General features: G+C 42.0%; 1 protein-coding gene across 7 annotated transcripts in view; it reads left to right on the top strand.

Moving 5' to 3' along the window:
• Positions 1–1199: 1199 nt before the first annotated feature.
• The window catches only part of LOC115797239 (nuclear factor 1 X-type-like), a 114932-nt gene continuing 95898 nt past the window's right edge, over positions 1200–20233 (top strand). Inside the window, exons 1-2 of one of the 7 annotated variants that reach the window (XM_030754279.1) lie at positions 1200–1402; positions 8300–8383. In XM_030754279.1, coding sequence (XP_030610139.1) covers positions 1400–1402; positions 8300–8383 — 87 coding nt within the window. In that variant the 5' untranslated portion in view covers positions 1200–1399. Of the gene's footprint in view, positions 1403–8299; positions 8384–12339; positions 12469–20233 lie in introns of those variants that run through there. The other 6 variants (XM_030753942.1, XM_030754084.1, XM_030754149.1 and 3 more) reach the window with 6 other exon arrangements.

Here is a 20233-nt window from a genome sequence, read left to right as displayed (position 1 = left end):
CAGTGACTGACAGCTGACTTTTTTTTAAACATTATCAGCTGCATGGAAAGAGAGACTGCAGCTCTTACACGTGGCCAGGTTTTCTCTAAAATGACATAACAACCTTTTGTGGCTTGATCTTTGCTCCTGGCTGTAACATTAACAACACACATAAAAACTGAGCACTTCTGGTCGTGCTCGGCCGTGCATACAGAGTCAATCTGAAAACTTCAGGCGGTAGGTAGGAGCCGGTGCAGCCTTAATCCCCGCAGTCCGTGATTTAGCCTCTGGTCCTCCTAATGCTCCTAAAGCCCCAGCTGCTCTCCTGGCCGCTCCGCTCTCTCCGCGACAGACTGCACACCGCTCGCTTTATTAATAATTCACCTAATAATTCACCAGTTCGACGCTGCCGCCCGAAGCACCGGCCCCCACCTTCACTGTAAACAACTGTCCCAATTCCCCGTCTATTATTTTGTGTATGTGCGTGTAAACAGGGCACATGCTGCTGAGGTGAGCTATTTAGTGGCTGATATTCTGGGGGAGGGAAGTGTAGGCAATCTATCGCTGCCGGAGCGCACGGTGAGCTTCCATTTTACGCACCGAGGCATCCAGAGCCCCGCTGAAGCCCAGACCGACGACGTGTCGCTGTGCAGGCATTCTGCTATCGGCGAGGCTGTAGCGATTTGAAGAGGCAAAACGCAAGCTGCTCTTTCATCTCGTCAGCTTTGAGGAGGAGGCGGCGAGGGACCAGGGGTGTCCCCCCGTTTGTGTGTAACTCCGTGTGTGTGCTTGCGTGTGTTTGTGTGTGTTTGGATCAAGAGAGAGGAGAGAGAGAGAGAGATACGAGGGTAAAACAGATCGGACGCGCGGCGTAGGAGACAGCTGCTTTTGGACACGTTTTGGACACAGAAGCTGATCGACTGCAAAGGCTGCACACGGAAAACTAATATAAACAAAACTTACTCTGCATCACTTCTCCCGTCCACTGTTTTTTTTTAATCAATATTATTTCGGAGAGGGTTTTTGTTTTAGTTTTTTGTTATTTTAGCATCTCCCAGTCTGCTGGAGTTTGGCTGCTAAAGGACGCACCTCGGGACTTTGACGGAGACGTCTCCCTGACTTCTTTCTGCTGGACATGGGCGCATCTGACGCCAAAGAGCGGTAGACGGAAGGCTCGGAGCGGGTGTCCTCTTTTCCTTCAATCGCTTGCAGAGTGGACCCACTTTTGAAAGAGCGAGTTTTTTTTCTTCTATCTGGGCCTAAGGCCGACGTGTTTAAAGGTCCTTTTTTTGCTTCCGGCAACAGCGAAGAGACCAAGTCTTCCTCCCTCAGCTCTCACTCCCTCTCTCACTTTTTTGGAAGCTGAACTTTTAAAGGAAAATGGGGCATTGAGAGGGTTGGCAGATCTCCCCACGCTATAATGGTACGTGCTGTGTAACTCAATAGTTCCTTTCTGTTGGGTCTATAGGGTAAAGTCTATAGGACTGGAAATAAACAAAACATCCTTGCTGTTATTTCAGGTCTCCAATTACTTTGTGAGTAACTTTGTTACAGATAGATCTGGGGCCACAGATGACGGCACAACACACCTGTGTGCGTCCCTGTGCACGCGTGTGTATGCGTGCGTGGAAATGTAAAAGTAACCACCTTGTCTGCCAAATGTAATCAATCAATTTAATCAAGCATCTAAATTAGTATTGATTAACTAAACATTGAGTACTGAGTGTAGAGTGTGAAAAATTTGTGTGTGTGTGTGTGTGTGTGTGTGTGTATATATATATATATATATATATATATATATATATATATATATATATATATATATATATATATATATATATATATATATATATATATATATATATAATTTTCATTTTTGTTAAAAACAGGCTAATTTTGTTGCAGTTATTTTCATGAAATTTCTCCCTGATCGTTCTCAAATACATGCAGCTGTAATAATTATGTGTATGGCACATGTTCAAAAATCATTTTCCCAGTTTAAATGTGCAGCTCTCCTCTCTGACGCGTTAACAGTGTGCAGGATTGAGTGGCCCTGTAAACACCGATTGGCAAGATAGAGGCTGATCTTTGCTCCTCAAGTCACACAGAATAAAAGAAAAGCGGCCACACAGTCGGCCGATCTTAAAGACTGGCATAGAGCTCGTATGTGGACGACATATATTTGTTATGGTGGTTATTATTATACCCTAAGAATCCAATAAATTAATGTGTCGCAGGACTGCCGCGCGCTTCCCCACCTTACACCCGCTGACTGTCTTTTCGATCGGAAGGCGGCTGCTCTTTTTATCAATGGGCACTTCATTTGCGTAGCTGATGACACTTTATAGCGACTACAAGGGGGTGGGGAGGTGAGGTGACACACAGACCGTCTTTGTGCCCTCAGAACAAGTGCTGAGAGTGCTCAGAAAGAGCAAGTAGAATAAATTAGAGCACCTCCGCAGCATTTAATATTAATCTGAAAATGATGATGATGAGGTCATTATCTCTCTAAATGCTGCAGCACTGGGAGATAAATATTAGATTTTATAATTAACAGCCTCTTTAAAACTACTACAATATTATTGCAAATGAGAAGCTGATGAATCTGACCTTCAGCCTTACATTATCTCTGTTAAGTCAAGCCTTAAGCATTAAAATATCCTAATAAAAATGTGACCGGCGTTATTGATAAATCAGCTTAACAGATTCAAGTAGAACAGGGTTCTGTTTTTGTGGTATTTAATTTAAGCTATTTTTACTCATAGATTCCTGATTGAATTTGTTAAACTGTTCAATGTTTTTAGGTGACAGTGAGGAGCATTTTTTATTGCAACACAGAAATACCAGGCTGCTCTGAGAAATACTGTGTAGATCATAGGATCATAGTCATTTTTCAATATCTTATTGTTACACTCCTGTAATATACCTCTTTAACCAGCGTTGCCCATGCATTTTCAGTGTGTATATTAATGCTGTTACACAAAAAAAACTCAGCTACCTCCTGTGAAGTTTGAGACCTGTTTTAAACCAGTTAATCCTTAGAAAAAAAACAAAGGGTGTTTATATAGACTGAAAGAGTATCTGAATCTCATAAATGATAAGAAGAAGAACAAAAAAAAAAAATAAATCAAATAAACCAGAACAGTGGCAACAGTTTATAAAACTTTTGCTTTTGCAATCTCCTGGCATGCAGATATTTATAGCTCTGTTTCTTTATCATATTAAGTTTAATATACTAAAAAAGAACAAACCCTTTTTTTGCATTCGTTTCATCTCAAAGTCAGAGTGGATGTCCACTGTCATTAACATGAGCAAATGTTTCCTGTATGCAGCATTGCTATACAGAGCACCAGCACAAGTGTTCACGTTCACGTTGCCTGCATGTTTATTATCAGCCACCAACTTGAGCCAGCAGCTTGATTCCACACGAACGGCACACTATCTAAACATTTTCACATATTTTTTATGGGTTTTAAATATGAGCGTTACATGACTTCACGGGGGTCACCTACCAAAAATGTTTGTTGGCCCCAGCTGCCTTGACACCCAGTCATACCTGCTACACAACAACACAGACAGGCCCCAAAGTTGCTCAAGATGTCAAATTCCAGGCCACATGTGTCTTCTGATGCCTGCTGTCCAATTATCTATCTATATATCTTAAGGTAAGCCAAACATTAGACAATCATTCGTTATTGGCAAGGATACTACAATCCTTATTTTGTTTTGATTGTGGGCCTATAATTTCACAGTTAGTTGCACTGCGGTTGTTGCAGAGAAAATGTGCCAACCACAGAACCTGTCAGTCAAATAAAAGTCAAGAAAGTTATTGGTGCCAAGTTGGGAGGTGGGCGTGAACCTTGCCAGATTATTAAATAAATTTTCAGAGTACCATTTCAGTTAAGATGGAAGTGGGTGAGATATTTGAATTGAAACAGTGTGCTGCCTCCTTGAGTCATACTGTGTATGTATGTGTGTGTGTGTATGTGTGTGTGTGTGTGTGTGTGTGTGTGTGTGTGTGTGTGTGTGTGTAATTCTATGCTTCCTGGTCTTTGTGGTAAACTCTACTGTATTAGAACCATAACCACAAGAAAATCTCCCCATGGATCAATCCTTGTGTGACACAATGGGTTGATTGTACCAGCCCAAACCTCATTGTTAAATGCATTTAGCCAGTGCAGCTAGACCTTAATTGAATGTGGTTTGGACCGTCACATAAGAGCATGAATAAGGACCCATGTACGAAGAAGGGTGCCAGTGGCATTGAGTTACTTAACGTGCCAAGGGGGGCGTATGGTGCAAGCAAGCGTGACAGTGAAATGTTGCTGGTTCAGGTCAGTGTTACAACTGACATGGTATTATCATTAAGCCACAGCCATAGCCGATCCTGTCTAGCGAGACTGGTAGTTGACAGGCAAAGTGCCAGGCCAAGCGCATCTTAGGGTGTGTCGCAATGTGCGCTTTGTTCAAACTTGTTTAACTAAACAGTTTTGGTCAACAAAGAGAGTTTCTTTTTTAATAACACGAAGCTGGCACAGCTATCAACCAAATGAGTCACCTCACCTCACTTTTCAATTAAACCATACAGATGCTTGTATGAATTTCTGGCATAAGTCAAATGTCTTTTTGTTCAAGTCATCTAATTTTTTTCATACTCTTGCAGTCAGGCCTCCTAAACTGACTCGCTGTGCACATGATGTGCCTCACATCTTACCCAGAATCCCGCCTTTTAGTATTGTTCCTATACCTTACTATAGTATTAGTACTGCACAATTAAGCCAAATGCAGCTCTGCATCTTGGCTGTACTTCTGACCCAACCAAACCTTCAGGACTCACGAGTGGAGTGAAATAATTAGCCCTACTTTACTCAGCCATCAATCCATCATTTTTTTAATGCAGCCCCTCAGTTTCTCATCTTCTTTCTTAGCCTCCCTGTTTTCCCGTCACTCCCCCTGAGAAGGCTGTGTGAAAAATCGTATTTTTCCAACGTTTCTCCCCGAGGTAGCTTTGGCAGGGACTCACACGGCGGCCATTTCTGCCTTTCATACACTCCTCACACACCATGGAACAGATCGCCGGTGCGGCCTGGCATCTTTGAAGTGGTTGCCATCTCACGCAGGTTGGCTGGACTGTTTTCCTCTCCCCATCCCCCTATTTTCATCCTGTGCCTTAAACTTGGCAGTGTTGTTTTCAGCCACCAAATAATGATGATAAAAACATGGTTGAGACACAATGGTGGTTATAATAATTATGTTTTTTTAAAGAGGGATCAACAGTGCTGGTAGTGGTTGTGGCTGATGATTGTGGGGCGGCCAGGATAAAGCCTTTCTGGAAACAAGGAGAGGACTGCACCAGGTGTGTGACAAGTGTAAGTTTTTGTGTGTAGGTGGCGAATTAGTGGGAAGTGTGTGTTTTTGTGCGTAACTGCTAATGTGATATGCAGAGAGACAGAAAGAGAAAGAGAAAGCGAGAGAGAGAGTGTGTGTGTGTGTGTGTGTGTGTGGGGGGGGGTAATCATTGATATGTTGCCATTCATGTGCTTTAAAATGGAGCCATCTGAGAACAAATTCCACCATCAGGGCCTTTCATACACAAAGCTCTGTAGAGGTGTGTTTGTAAGTACACGTGTGAGTGTATGTGCAAGCGGGAGAGCAGGTTTCGGAGATCTCACCTCCAAAGAATTTGGCCATATGGTCGTCAACACTAAACCCAGAGAGAGCGAGGAAAAGGCAGATAGAGAGTGAGCCAAAGGAAGAGTGAATGAGATAGAGAGGGAGCAAGTGAAAGAGAAGAGCCTTCTTTTGTCAGCGAAGGCAAAAAGAAAACTCATTTAAAACACATCCTATACAGCTACCTTAGATCAGATGGCTCAGACGAAATAAATAAATAAAAAATTCTCCACTGCATCCCCTGCTTCACATATTTGTGAAGTAGGAAAATCTGTCTCAATTAACACATTTGCATTGGGTGATGATGGACTCCAAATAGGTCACTGACTCAATCTCCCGCCTCCGAATCTTCCCTCTAAAATGTTAATTAAGGAGGGCTTTGAGATTTTTTCGCTCAGGGCTGGCCATATGGGCCGGGCATATGTTCTATATATATAGTACAATATATAATTCATACACTGCTGCAGGAGAGAGTGTTTGGGGGCCTGGAGTTTTGTTTTTTTTTGAGGGGTTTACTACAAAGGGAATCAGTATGTTCTGGCCTCCCCAGTGGCAGGTACAGAGCTTAGCCTATTCATTAGCTTTGTGTTATTCATTGTTGCACAATGGGATTGAGGTTCAACACCTGTTTTTCTGGCTGACAACATAAAGTGGGTGTTTAAATTCCTCTTGTTGGATGGTTAATATGAAATGAGAGCAAATTATCTACCATTGGAGTTCAATTTATTTATTTGTTTATTTATTTATCTTTTGAGGTGGGGGTATGTGCATTATATTGTTCCTCCTGAAGTCATGTTAAATGATAGCTAATGCTCAGATTCTGGGAGGATGAAGAGCTACATATGTACAAAGGTTTTCTCAAATAGCCAGTGCTCTCAGTTGTCCCACTGCCATCTACCCAGACACCCATTCACTAGCAGAACTGGGCAGCAGCAGCCAATAGAAACAGCTCTTTCCCACCCGCAGCTTTTTGGGTTTGACTCAACCAATCAGGCAAGGCCTGCTGCTGCACCTGACGCTGTTTCTGGCTAGGGACAGCCAATCACAGAGGCTCCAACACACCTGATGCATTGTGGTCTGCTTGATGGTAGTCAGCAGGCTCACACTGCTGTGGACCCCACCACAGGTGTCGTGGATCCAGGCCATTATTCTGACCGCCAGCCAATCAGAGGCATCATTTCATTATCAGACACATGTGGCCTGGCAGAATCTGAGAGCTTGCATTTTTGTCGTGTGTGTGTGTGTGTGTGTGTGTGTGTGTGTGTGTGTGCGTGCGTGCGTGCGTGCGTGCGTGTATTTGCGTGTCTATTAGCATGCATGTGTATTTGTGCATCTGAAGGACTCTATTACCTCATTCCCATAATGCTTTGCTCTCTTATCAGCAGGCCTCTCTGACTGAATCTCAGTTTCATCATCATTTTGAGACTTCACAACATAGGCACTGGGTTGCCCCCTCAAGGAGTCAAGAGCCTCAGCTATAAAAAGAGGCTAAAAATGAAAAAAAAAATGTTTATGGACTAATAAAGATGATTAGAAATCACACAATTGCAGAAAAATGGAAGGTTTGCGAGTGCAGATTATCTGTAATAAAAAGCTGAGGGGAGAGATGGGGGAGAGAAGGAGAAAGAGAGTTAGCCATACAGACCTCTCATTGCGAAGGATATGAATAGCCTTTGTTTTCACCACAACTCAGGGCTGTGTGGTCTGCCAACGTCTGGCTCTTATTATGGGGTTTGTGTCTGTGTGTCTGCGTAAGTGGCATGCACGTGTATACTCGTGTGTGCGTGCGCTGGTGTGCGCTGCTGTGTGTTTGTGCATGAGGCAGAGCGCACATGGGTGTGGAAAAAAAATGTATATACATACTAGCGATTATATTTTCAAGAGGGTTAGACTATATGCGTGTGCATTTCAGCATTTCCACACAACCACATACACTGTTTTTCGTTCTGCTCCTGTTCGCTGAATAGATGTGGCATGGGGTCCTGGGCTGGCACAAGCGTGTGTGCATGCTTTTTTATCCGTTAAAGTTGTGAAATGAAATAGGATTTCACAGAACGGCGCAGCGGCTGTGGGATTTGGGCTCCCTTCGGCTAAGTAGAGTGGGATAGGTTGATCCAATCAACTGCAGAACTGCAAGGAGAGCCTATTTAACAGCTCCGGGCCCTGCCAGAACCCTGCCTGCCCGCCTGCCTGTTTGACTTAGAATACAAATGAAGCTCCCTGAACGCACACCTACACACATATGCATGCATCCACCCTGGTACTTACAGACAATCTGACTGGGGATTTATAGTGCAAGTGTCGTGGAGCTTCTGTGGAGAAATGAAACCAGTTGGGGTTAAAAGACTGTTTCACACAGTGCAGGTACATTTCCGGGATGCAAAGAAGAGGGAAGAAAACTCACAATTTTATCTGGACAAAATCTAAATTAAATACTGATTAAGATAAATGAACAGAATTTCATGAGATTGCTTAAAAAATGCATTATGAATGGTGTGGCTCAACATATATATTTCTTTGGTAAATATTAAAATGCTCTAAAATATATATTGAGCTAGAATTTGTGGTACATTTGTTCCACAATCTGCAACATCACTGTGGAACTAAATGGATACATTTTTAACTGAATAACTATCTCTCTGTTTTTCAGGCTACTGACACCTACCTGGTGAACGACGATCCCACTAGAGGCCCAGGGATGCCTGAATGTTTCCTCGTTTCTGATACATATAGGGTATACAAAAATATATACACACTGCAAGCTCTCTGTATCTGTCCTTGTGATTGCACTGATGTCCAAAGATATATTTCCTGGACACAAAAACAAGCCCAGTCTCTGTAATCTGTTTTTCTTTTGGAGGGGGAAAGATTTTTAGACTACAAAAGCCTGATTAGTGCATTTTTTTTAGAGGGTCCGACCGCAGCATATGGAACATTATACACTCTGTCATAACCACGATACTATCTTCACTCTTCCGATGTTGAATAGTTGCTTTTGGGGTTACAGTAATGTGTTCAGGAAATACATCTGCATTTTGTGTTGACATCGTGCTGTTGGCTTGCTCATATATCCATTTCCTGTTAAAAATCTCCCACACGTCTTCATAAATGTCCTCAATTCATCTGTCAGTTGCGCTGAAATGTGGCAAAAGTGCCCTGCAAAAACACTATATTTCCTAAAAATGGCAGCTTTTCTGTGACATGTATTTTTATAAGGGATTATTTAGGCTTGGCAGAAAATTGGCTTTGTTGCAGACTCATGTGGAGGACACGCTTCACATGCAAGGGAAAAGTTAGAAGCCAGTCAAAACGAGGGAAAAAATGCTACAAAATTGAAACATTTCTGGAGGACACTTTCTGTGTTACATGTTATGCATATTGTCATTTTTTGCATATTTGTAAAAAAAAAAAAAAAAAAAATTCTGTTTTTAGAATTAGTTCAGAGATAACTGCTAGACTGCCTGGAAAATTGCTCCTTTGGCCTACATGCTTCAATTTGACATGTTCCATTTTCCGCTTTAAACTAACGAATCATGACACCATCCTAGCAAAATAAAGCTATACATTTTTTTTATTACTGCTGAGTACATGCATGGTAAAAATGCAGTAATCCCAACCCGTCAGAGAATAACATATAAAGTTATACTTAATGCTATTACACATAGCAAATGCATTCAAAGCAGCAGCCATAACACACTGCTCCACACACACATTGCCATTGCAAACAGATCCATAGTCTCTGGGCTCCACACTGTATACGATATGCTCGTTAGCCATAGTGGCCATTCAGCCATTTCTTTCCGACTGCATATGCCTGTGTGCATTTGACTGGCGTGCTGCTTCGCAGGGCAGACATAAACAGCTTACTCAAACAATATTTACACTGTATGCCGTAGTAAACGGTACAGTTACACAATATTTCGTTCACATATTTCCTGCCTTTTGAAAGGCAGCCTCAACCACCTGTCTCACACATTTAGCATGCTAATGGCAGTATCAGTATGCTACATCACATTCAATATTTAATGGCCTAGCCACAGGCATTAGTAAACAACAAGTATATGAGTAGTGCTGTGTGTCAATGGGAGACCACAACATGCTAACTTTAGGCACACCATATGGTTTTCTCATGTGCTTTTTAATGGCAAGCGTAGTCTCAGAAACCACTAGATCCCTGTGCGCTCGAGGGGCTTTCAAAGGTGATGTTGAGGCAGGACTGCTTGATTTTGAGCAGAGTTTGGAAAGAAAGCCTGAGCGTCAGTGTTTTGTAACTCCTGTGGTTGGTTGCTATAGTTTGTTTGTTGCAGCCAAGTGCCTGTGTTGAATACTGAGATGGACATCTAATGTCAGACTGAGGCCAGAAACAAAGACAACCAGTAAAATCAGGCAGCCGAAAGGGACAGTGTGCACGATGGAGAGCAAAAAACAAAGAGGAAAGAATGAAAGAATAGCAGAAGATTATAAGACAGAAAAGGAGAAAATGACACTAAAAAGGGCCACTGAGAAAGAGAAAAAAGGGGGTAGACAGAAAGAAAAAGAGGGAAAGCGAGGGAGCACACAAAGGCTTTGGGGTTTGGGCCTGTGCCGTGGTGGGGTGTGGTTTGGAAAGAGGAGCGACTTTGGGAAGGAACACTACACCTCAATATGTTTTACTTTCTTTCACTTTAATTTAGATTTTTCCCTCGTTTTTCTTTGTGAAGTTCTTTTTCTAGTTGTTTGTGCCAGCATATCTTTGACCAACAGACATTTGTGTTCATGTATGTACTGAAACTCTGCGTGTGTGTGTCTGCTGCACATTATATGCATGTGCGTTTGTGGTGTAGGTTTCTATGTATCCTACATAGCCTGAGCTCTCGTAAAGTTGCACAGCTTCATATCCCCCTGAAAAACTTGGCATCCAAGCACGGGGGTGACTTCAACCCCCAAAACCGCACCCTTGCACACACGTGTGTGTGTGTGTGTGTGTGTGTGTGTGTGTCTGTGTGTGTGTGTGTGTGTGTGTGTGTGTGTGTGTGTGTGTGTGTTAGCAAAAACTTTTGCACAACTTGAATGCATACACACACACACACACAGACTTGCACATATAGAATTACTGTATTCACACACAGGCACACACATGCTTCCAAATACTAATGCTCTCACACACACACTCTTACACACATGCACAAGGCAGAGGCTTATGTATAATTGCAGGCACTCTGCCTGCATATATGAGTTTGATTAGGCTGAGGAGCAGGGAGCGGGTGAGGATAAAGCCAAGCCTGATTAGAACCAGAGTGTATCGCTTCCATACAATAGAGGCACAATGAGACCAGTTTAGAGCACTTTGCACAAGTTCAGGTATCTTTTGTCTCCATAAACATATATAGTATACTGGAATATGACTTGGATTTAGTTAAAAAGGAGAGAAATAGCAAAACAAAACATATCATAGCTGAAAAAATTACAGTCTTAGACTGCAAAATTTACAACTTGCTGTAATAATTTTGGACTTGTTTAGGTTCGTGAATGTGCCTGCCACTGTAAATATTTAAGTCTGGTTATAACTTTCAGATGATGAGCTCTTTGCTTAAAATGAGCAGCACACAGCATCTTCAGCTGTGTGGAGCTGCAGAGGCAGGGCTCATGTTGAACTCTGACACCTTATAAAATGTATTAAATAAAAATAAGTGGTCCACATTTAATGAGATGTTTCAGCAGTATCAAAAGCCGACCCTACTGCACGTGTTTACTCTACAGTAACAAATAGTCAAGTTAACAATCGGGCCTCTTCAACAAACTTGTAAGACTTTTGAATAGGTTGTATGCAGAAGGCTTTGTGCCACCATCCAGATGACTGGCTGACAAAAGACCACAGCATAATCTGAGTTGTAAATTTAAATCTTTTTTTCTTGCTATTTTGGTTACACTTTGGGTTTGCTTCTGCATTCTTCATAAGAGCAAAGGATATGAAAGCAGAAAAGGGATCTTTTTGAGGAAATCTGCCACCTCAATCACTTGTGTTTGCCAGAGCAAACATGAGTGATTGGCAAGATTTTTAAGACTTTTGTCAAAGTAAATATCCCTGCACCAAAAAAGATATTTTTAAACATGACCAGGGTCTCTACCAAGAGACTGTAAACATAGATAGATAGATAGATAGATAGATAGATAGATAGATAGATAGATAGATAGATAGATAGATAGATAGATAGATAGATAGATAGATAGATAGATAGATAGATAGATATTTAACATAATTAAAAGCCTAAGAGGCATTTGCCTCTGAAAAAAATTGAAATCATGCAGTAAAATGTAAGCGAAAGGCCATACTACATTTGGCACTTGCTCCAGAAGAATTTAAAAAAAGGATAACTTTAAAACAAGACGAACTGACTGCTCTCCCCGCACAGTATCAGAGGCGCACATAAGCCCCTATAGTACTGTAGGAATACTGTAGCTCAAGCGACTTTTCTTCGGAGATTTAGCGAAGCGTTGATTCTTAAAAAAAAAGAAGAAGAAGAAAAGAAAAAAAAAACGATCGTTTTAAACATAATGTTAGGTTTGTCACGATCTGATAAAAAAAAAAGCGGGCAGGGAGAGAGAGAGGGAGCGTTAGAGAGAAAGAGGGAGGGAGGGAGGCAGAGAGAGAGCAGCAAAAACTTTCCTCTAAAGTTAGTGCGGAGCTTTCACTGCAAGTGAGGCGGGGTTACAGCCTGGACTGAGCCACAGCGGCTTTGCAATGCGGCACCGCAGCGAACCTCCATCCAACTTTGTTATCAACAACTCCAAATTTCATCTCTAGACTCCACCATGTACTCCCCTTACTGCTTGACACAGGTATGGAAGAAAATCGCCGTTTTATGCTCCTCTTTATTGCTTTTTCCCCCCGGTGTAGTGCGCCTCCGGTTTGTTTCTACTGTACGTGGTTACAGTGTTGTGTCGTCTGTCGCGCTGCTGCTTGTCATTTGCTGCGTACGAAGGACCTTTTCCCAACTCTACTCTTTTCCCCGATAGCGTTTAACCTCCCTCTCTCTCTCCCCCTCTCTCGCGCGCTCTCTCTCCCCCTTTCTTTTTAATGGCACTCCTCCAACGGGCTTTCTTGCGCGTCTCATTGCGCATGGTTTGGAGAGAAAATGGCGCTTCTCCCAAATCTATTTTATATAAAACGGAGGTTGGAGAAAGGGGAAGAGGGGCTGGGTGTCCTGACTGCTTGCGATTAATTCCAAACAATAACTGGTTTTATCCACAAATATCATAAACGAGTTTTAATACTGCTTCTTGAGTAGTGAAACCTGTTTTGTTTTTTGTTTTTTAAGGTTTTTGACTTACGGCTGTAGGGAGGTCTACCAGCCTTCTACCGCGGCGGCCTTTCAGGGTCACGGCGTAGATGCAAATAATTATAATATAATATGCAAATCGTGCATATTCAGCAGCAGCAGCAGCATCGCGTTGCAATAAACCAAAGTGGGGTTTTTTTTAATAGCAAAAGGAGAAATTGTGGGCAAGTGTGCATGTGTGTATGCAAAGTCGTAGCTGTGATGTGTCCGTTTGATTAATGACAAAACAGAGGTGCCCTTTAAATTTGCAATAGAACCACTACGTGTTATTTACAAATTCATTATATACTTTAAAGTCAGTATAGGTTGAAGCTTTGAAGGGATTCTACCGGTTAAAAAAAATGTTGCTTTGTCAGTTTTAAAGGCCGTAGATCAGGCAGAGGTCTACACGGAGGAACTAAAGGTTTGCATTTTTTGCTTTAATACATTATTATTATTATTTTTTAAATGGAGTCTTTAAGTAAGACCTTTGAATATTTAGCTCACAAGTTTTCACTTAAATTCAAAATTACAGACTTAGTTTTGACCTTTCAAGCCTCATTTCCTCTACGCACTTCTGCCACTATGCAGTAAAACTCTGTATTATCTTGTTTCACCTCATACCCTATAATTTTCCTTAGATATATATCTGTGAAATGTATGCTGCAAATAACCTCGAAACTAAATGAAAATACTGGAGCAAGCCTCTAAAACTTCTTTTTTGGGGGGGGTGGGGGGGCATAAGTGATGTAGGTGTAGATCTTAGGTTTAATTTCTCTTTTACTTTTATTTTTCACAACAGTAAATATGTTTTCTTTATGTGTTGAGTATGTGTTGTTTCAGTGCTTAATGAGCTTTAATCTGTAAATCAAAACAGCTCATATCACAGGGCTGACAAGCTCAAAGGTCACGCTGTAAATGACCTTTTTAATTTGCTTTACAGCGCCGCAGTTTTTGTCCCCGACAAAGCATATATATTTAATGTTGTGTTTATTAAAGTGATATTAGTACAGTCACTGCAGAGTTAACAGATGAGAACTACAGGAGCGCCGAGCCTGCTGCTCCAGGCCGCCGCAGGTCCGTTTTTCCCTTCTGCCGCTCGGCTTATCACATTCAGCCACCGGGATAAAAGCAGTTTTTATATGCAGGCACTTCACCACCAGGCTCGTATTTAAAGGTGACGTTAATAATTACCTTTTAATATCAGTTGGCCCATTTATCAGTAAGCAATGATTGTTTTTATATGTTTATAATTTAAGCTTCGGTTACCCGTAAGTTATAGCCTACAGTGTGTGAAATGTCAATAATAAGGCTTACGTTATATAATTTTTACACATTAATTTTACATTAGTTTAAAAAAAAAAATCGCAGTTTGTCTTCAAGCTTGCGTGTTACATTTCAATGATACAGGAAGGTCACGGCCTGCAGCCCTGCGCTTCTTTTAGTTCTCCACAGTGCTTTATTGTAATATTCATACGTTTTGCAAAAATGTATTTGAGATCATATTGTAGCTGCACACTCTTTTGTAATGGAGCAGAGAATTGTAATCATTCCTTTCCTTAAACAGAACAGTCTGGTTTCGAGAGCTCCGAGGAAAACATGCAGGGTTCCTTCTCAGTGTTATTTCAGGCCTTCTGACCAGACCTCAGCATGTTTCTCTGACTGCGAAAGAAACAGTACTCTAATATATATATATATATATATATATATATATATATATATATATATATATATATATATATAAAGGCGGAATCATTGAATCACAGGCATCCATCCCTAAAAGCGCGCCTTGTTCTTTCTTCTTGCTTTCTCTTGACCTTTCTAGCGTCGGCAAGTTTTACACAGTGAGAAGAACATTTTCTAATCAATAGCCCGTTTGATTTGCTCTGTAAAATAAATCCAACAGCCCTACTGCATATTTAGTACAGATAATTTTCCAAGCCTGGTGGTATGAGGCGAGGTCCGCATCGAGTTTCCTCTTTCTTTCCATTAATTAAAATTAATTGGCAGCAGATCCTCTCACACGAGCGCCGCATGGACTCGTGCTGCCCATATGCGTGATACATATTGATCTGCTTAGGCTGCTGTTACTGCGTCTACGGGTCTAGTGACAGATATCAAGCAAAGCTGTTTTGTTTGCATTCTCTCATATCTCCTTGAGAGCTCCTGTTTGTATGTAGAGTATATTACGATAACACCAGTCAAAGATTAACCCTAAAGACGCCCGTACATCCTGCTTTTTCACACCTGTAATTTGAACGTGACTTAAACATTTGAATTCAATTTTGCTCTGGTCTTTTTAATTAGACTTCTGTTGATTCACAAAACCGGACTGCCAGTCGTTGCTCTTTACTTGAACGTGTTCACATCAGCGCACACTTGCACGACGGATGCTGACGTGCATAATGTAGATTGCTTGTAGCCTAACCATCCAGCCATAGTCGTCCAGTGACTCCATTAAGAGTTTGTTCTTAATCACTGTCGTGTAAATAATTCACAAATCACAGAAAACATGTAAAATTGGTGTAAACAATCTTCAATGTATTATTAATGCTGATAAAAGCTTTGCTGGAATGGCCTGGTAGGTGACGGACCGACGAGCCAAAGTGGTGCATGTGCACTTGCCAAACATTACCAGGATTTTTTTTTTCTTTTGCGGCCGCGTGGCATTGTTTCACAGCCCTGTTACAGAAATGCATTTGCATAAAGTTTTAATGAAGTCTGAAGGTGGGTGGGGGTGGGTCGTTAATTAAAACTTTTATGTGCTGCGTTTTGAAATCAGTTATTTCAGACTCCAGTTAAGTCCCGTTTATCCAAATGAGATGGGCTGCTGACGCCAACTACCGAAGCTTTTGCCGCAAACTAAGAGATGTTTAACAGTGTGCGGGGACATTGTTTAACTGTTTCCCTCACGGTTCACACGCAGAAGATTTTATTTGCTCGCTTGATTCTCGCTCATACGCGATTTATGTCCAATTATACGCACTTCTTAAAGGTTTTAGATTTGGACTTCAAATGTGTCCTTGAAATTTAGTCGGCCATGCTTGATTGGCCGAGCAGTTAGAAGCATGAAGGGAAATCTACACAGGCTACAGTAGCCGTGCCATAAAGTAATAGCAATAGCACTAGAAAAAAAAAAAGAAAAAAAAAAGAAAAGGGAAGATATTGCAGACTCTTTGACGATAGAGATAAAAACCTTTTTATCACAACAAAACAGCCACGTGAATCACTGCATATGGAGCAGCATCCAGTAAATGTGGCAATATGTGTGAAATTCGTACAGGCAGTTTATAAAGTTATGCTGTCCTTAATATCTCCCAAATCAAACACTCTTACTTCAGCCAAAGTTTGATGTAGTTCTTCTTTGTTGCCTCTTAGTAGTCACCACTGTCACAAAAGGTCAAATGTTCAAGGCCTATGCCATCATAGCTAACTACCAGCGAGTGTGTGCTTTTGTGTACCTACAGTACTTCTTTTTCCATCCTCTTTTGGGCCGTGGCTCTCCTGCGTCAGCGTAGGTTCTGGTTTCACGGGGACCGGTCAGTGACTGCTGGTGTAAGCCGAGGTGGGCCTGCATGATCTGGTAACATACCAAGTCTTACCGGCATCACTTTGCACCATACGCATGCACTATAATCCTGCGCACACAGAGCTAGTTAGCAGGCACAGCACAGCTCTGTTGTAGTGGACGGTGAGCAGGGTGAAAATGGCCTGCCAACTGCAGGCCGAGGGCAGGCAGGCTGGCCGGCAGTGAGTTGTAGGCAGAACCCAGGGGTACACTGTGTTCCTTTTACTTATTCATCTTTGCTGGAGGCAAACAAGGTCCAGCTTACAGTGCTTGGCCCCCAGTGAGAGCTCGTAGGCAGGGACGAAGGAAAGAGTGCTTGGGAGTAAGAAATGGCACATGTTGATGTTAAACAGTGTCTACATGCATTTGGATCACAGGCTACCAATAAATGTGCTTGATCTATTCGGGATTGATTTGAGCCTTAATTAAGTTAATTTGTTATTGAAATGGTGAAATCACATGCACGGCATCAAATGCTTATCCATATTAAAATTATTCGTTTTTGTTTGTAACATCACAAAAAATGCTTTTGAAGGGCTCAAAAAGCCCCAGAACAAAACCCCTACATAGCTCCTGGACAGTCCTCCTGTGACTGTGCGTGTTTGTTTGAATATGAGTGAATCTGTCTTGGAGGTGATTTAAATCCAACACAGTGGTGCTCTGCTTATCCTTTATCTGTGCAGTCTTTCCAACTGCCCATAGAAAATGGATTTATCATGCTTAACTGAGGCACTTGGCACAATCGGGTAATAGGTGGCTGTCCTCTGGATGGATGAGCATGTGTTTGTGTGGCCAATATGTGCGTGTTTATGTGTGCCCGTGTGCACATGTTACCTCCCCCCTGTCCTCTGCCTTCTAGTGTGGATTAGGTTTAGGTTGATCTGCGGCCAGTGGTAACAGGCAGGCACTATAGCAGTCTTATGTTGGTCTGAGATAGTTTTGTTTACCAAGCCATACTGCACACACATGTATGCACAAAGATACGCGCACACACACACACACACACACACACACACACACACACACACACACACACACACACATCTGAAAAGAGAATGAATACTCACGTAATGTAATAGACTAATAGACAGACATGTTGAGGAGCAGCAGCAGAGTCGAAATCCCCTTACTGTGCTGATACTGGGAACGCTGCTCCCACTTTAGCCTTTGCCAGTTTTTGTCATGAGGGTAGAAACTACTCCAAAATCAAATTTGCACAATTGTCCCTCAGAGCTTTTATTGTTGATATGCTCACTATGCGATATAATTTTATTCTTGGCTGGGGTACGAATTAAGTGTGTAAAGTGCTTGTGTGATTGACTGATAATTGCATATCCGCCCTGTGCAAGACTGTTATTTTTTTCTCAGGTTTCAGATTCAGAGGTGCAACAACTAGCAGTTTACAGTCATTTAACGTGAAAAGACTTTAGTTTGCCAGCAAAGGGATGAAATCATCAGACGGTGGAAATGTGAGAAACCACTAAAGAATCAAGATATGACAAGATGCAAGAGCCAGTGAAGTGTGCTCTTCTTGCAGCTGCCTGGGACCGACTCCCCTTCACCTTCATCCTGCTTCTCCTTCTTCTCCTCATCAGCCCTCCACCTTCTCAGTTAGCTCCCTTTAAAAGAGAAGTAACGGTTAGTGAGTGATCGGCATTGTTTGAGGATGAGCTTCAGTTGTTGTTGTTGTTGTTTGTCTCTCCCTCTCTCTGTATGTTACTCCATCCCCCTCCTGTGTGACCCGTTGGTGTGTTTTTCGTTCTTTTTGATTTTCTCAGAGGGTTTTTTTTTTTTTTTTGTGGGGGTAACCCCACTGAATGGGACAATGCAGCCTAGCGTGAAATTAAAGCTCTTAGTTAGTTTGGAGTTGCTCAAAAGAGGATTTTACACATGCATGCATTCATCACCCTCCCATACGCTATAGATATAGCTAATTAGAGGAAGTATACCCTATTTCGAGCATCAAGAGCCCAATTAAAAGAGTAGGGGAAACCTTCGTGAGTAAGATCTAGGCCAAATCAGCTCAGTGAAAGCATTTCTGTTTCCTTGCGTGTGAACAGTATGGCTCCCTCCTTAATCCAGGCGGGAAAATATGGACAACGCTGATATGAGAAGAGTACAAGTTTCATTAACATATGCATGTCACGTACTCAGTAAGTAAATCAAGAAAACATTCTGATTGATCATCCTGACAGGCGAGCGTCAGATTCAAAACAGATTGGGCTACTCTTGCGGACTCTTCCAAGTCTCATTTTGGAAGTAGTTTGCACTGAAATGTCTGTCATGTGTGCACATTAGCGTTTTTGTTGTTCACGTCAAAGGCATTTATTTGTGCTTTTTCCCCAGTAAAAACAGTCTTGTGATTGTTTTGCCTCGTCGGAAAAGTTGGCACTCGCCTTAAGCAAGCAAATCATAAAAGTATAGGCCTTTTGAATTAAATGTAGAGAAAGCAATCACTGGCTACTGCTCCACACGTAAGGCCTACGCTGATGTGTTTACTGTATTTTCAAATTGTTATTGATAGCAATGTATAGCAATGTATATAGCCACAACAGCCCACTGTGTTGAATGACCGCCTAAGGGCATTTCTTTTTGACTGTGCTCTGTGTACAGTTGTGTGAGGTAGAGCAGTGGACAGCTGCAGCAGCCATGGGGAAGTTAACTGAAAAATCAACCAGGGCAGACAAACGTATCTGATATATGTTACGGATGCACCAACAATTTTAATTCCTAGTATTATTAACACACACGCACATTATTGTTCAGCCCTGTGTCCACAGTGTAACTCCTGGTCATAGAGGTCTGTAGTTCCAGCTACAGCCAGTGAATCCAGTTAGTGAGCCAGACTTTGTGGAACAAAGTGTGCTGCTCTCTGATTTTCTCCCTCTCATTCTCGCTTTCTCTGTCTGTCTCTCTCTCACTCCTGTTGAGAGCGCTGGCAGCTCGCCAGGGGTGGAAAAATCTATAAGCCATTGCGTAATATACCATATCTTTACCTTGGTTGAACCCGGCACAAGATCCACAGCTGTGTGAGCACACAAACAGAGAAATGAGTGTGTTCATGCCTCTGTGTGTGTGTGTGTGTGTGTGTGTGTGTGTGTGTGTGTCTGTGTGTGTGTGTGTGTGTGTGTGTGTGTGTGTGTGTGTGTGTGTGTGTGCGCCTGTGTGTGTGAGACAGAGAGAAAGAGGCCACAGACACAGGGAGAGATACACACAGAGTGGCTTCTTTGTGGCTAGTTTTCACTCTGTACCCTCATATAAACAGTATCACACCACTTTGATCAAATGTTGCTGACAAAATATTTATTTATTTTTTTAAAGTGGACTGAGCATAGTGTTTTGATTACTCTCTCGAGAAATTAAGCTCAGGCCATATAAGATTTATCTGTTTTTTGAGCCTGGTGATGTCAAAAATGGAAATTAAATTAAGTCCATGTTTTGCTTGCATGACATATGAACTCTATGGTAACGCCACTGTCAGAGGAAATGTTTATCACGGTTCACGAGGTACTTGTTGTCTGCGTATAACTTCAGGGAGGAAATTAGAATACAGAATAAATAAAGCATATCCAGGCTTTTATGTTTGGCGCTCTCCCTCTTATTTGATTCACAAGATTCAGTTTTGCTGTGTTTGGAGCTGTTTGTGCAAGTGCAGGCCTCACTCACAGGGTCCGTCTGCACCTGAAGCTTCTTCGGGAGCAGTCAGTGTTTATACTCC

This window comes from Archocentrus centrarchus, chromosome 1 (genome assembly GCF_007364275.1).
Source record: "Archocentrus centrarchus isolate MPI-CPG fArcCen1 chromosome 1, fArcCen1, whole genome shotgun sequence".
In the NCBI taxonomy this organism is placed as follows: domain Eukaryota; kingdom Metazoa; phylum Chordata; class Actinopteri; order Cichliformes; family Cichlidae; genus Archocentrus; species Archocentrus centrarchus.
Note: the sequence above shows the minus strand (reverse complement) of the source record. Positions and strands in the feature narration are given on the sequence as shown.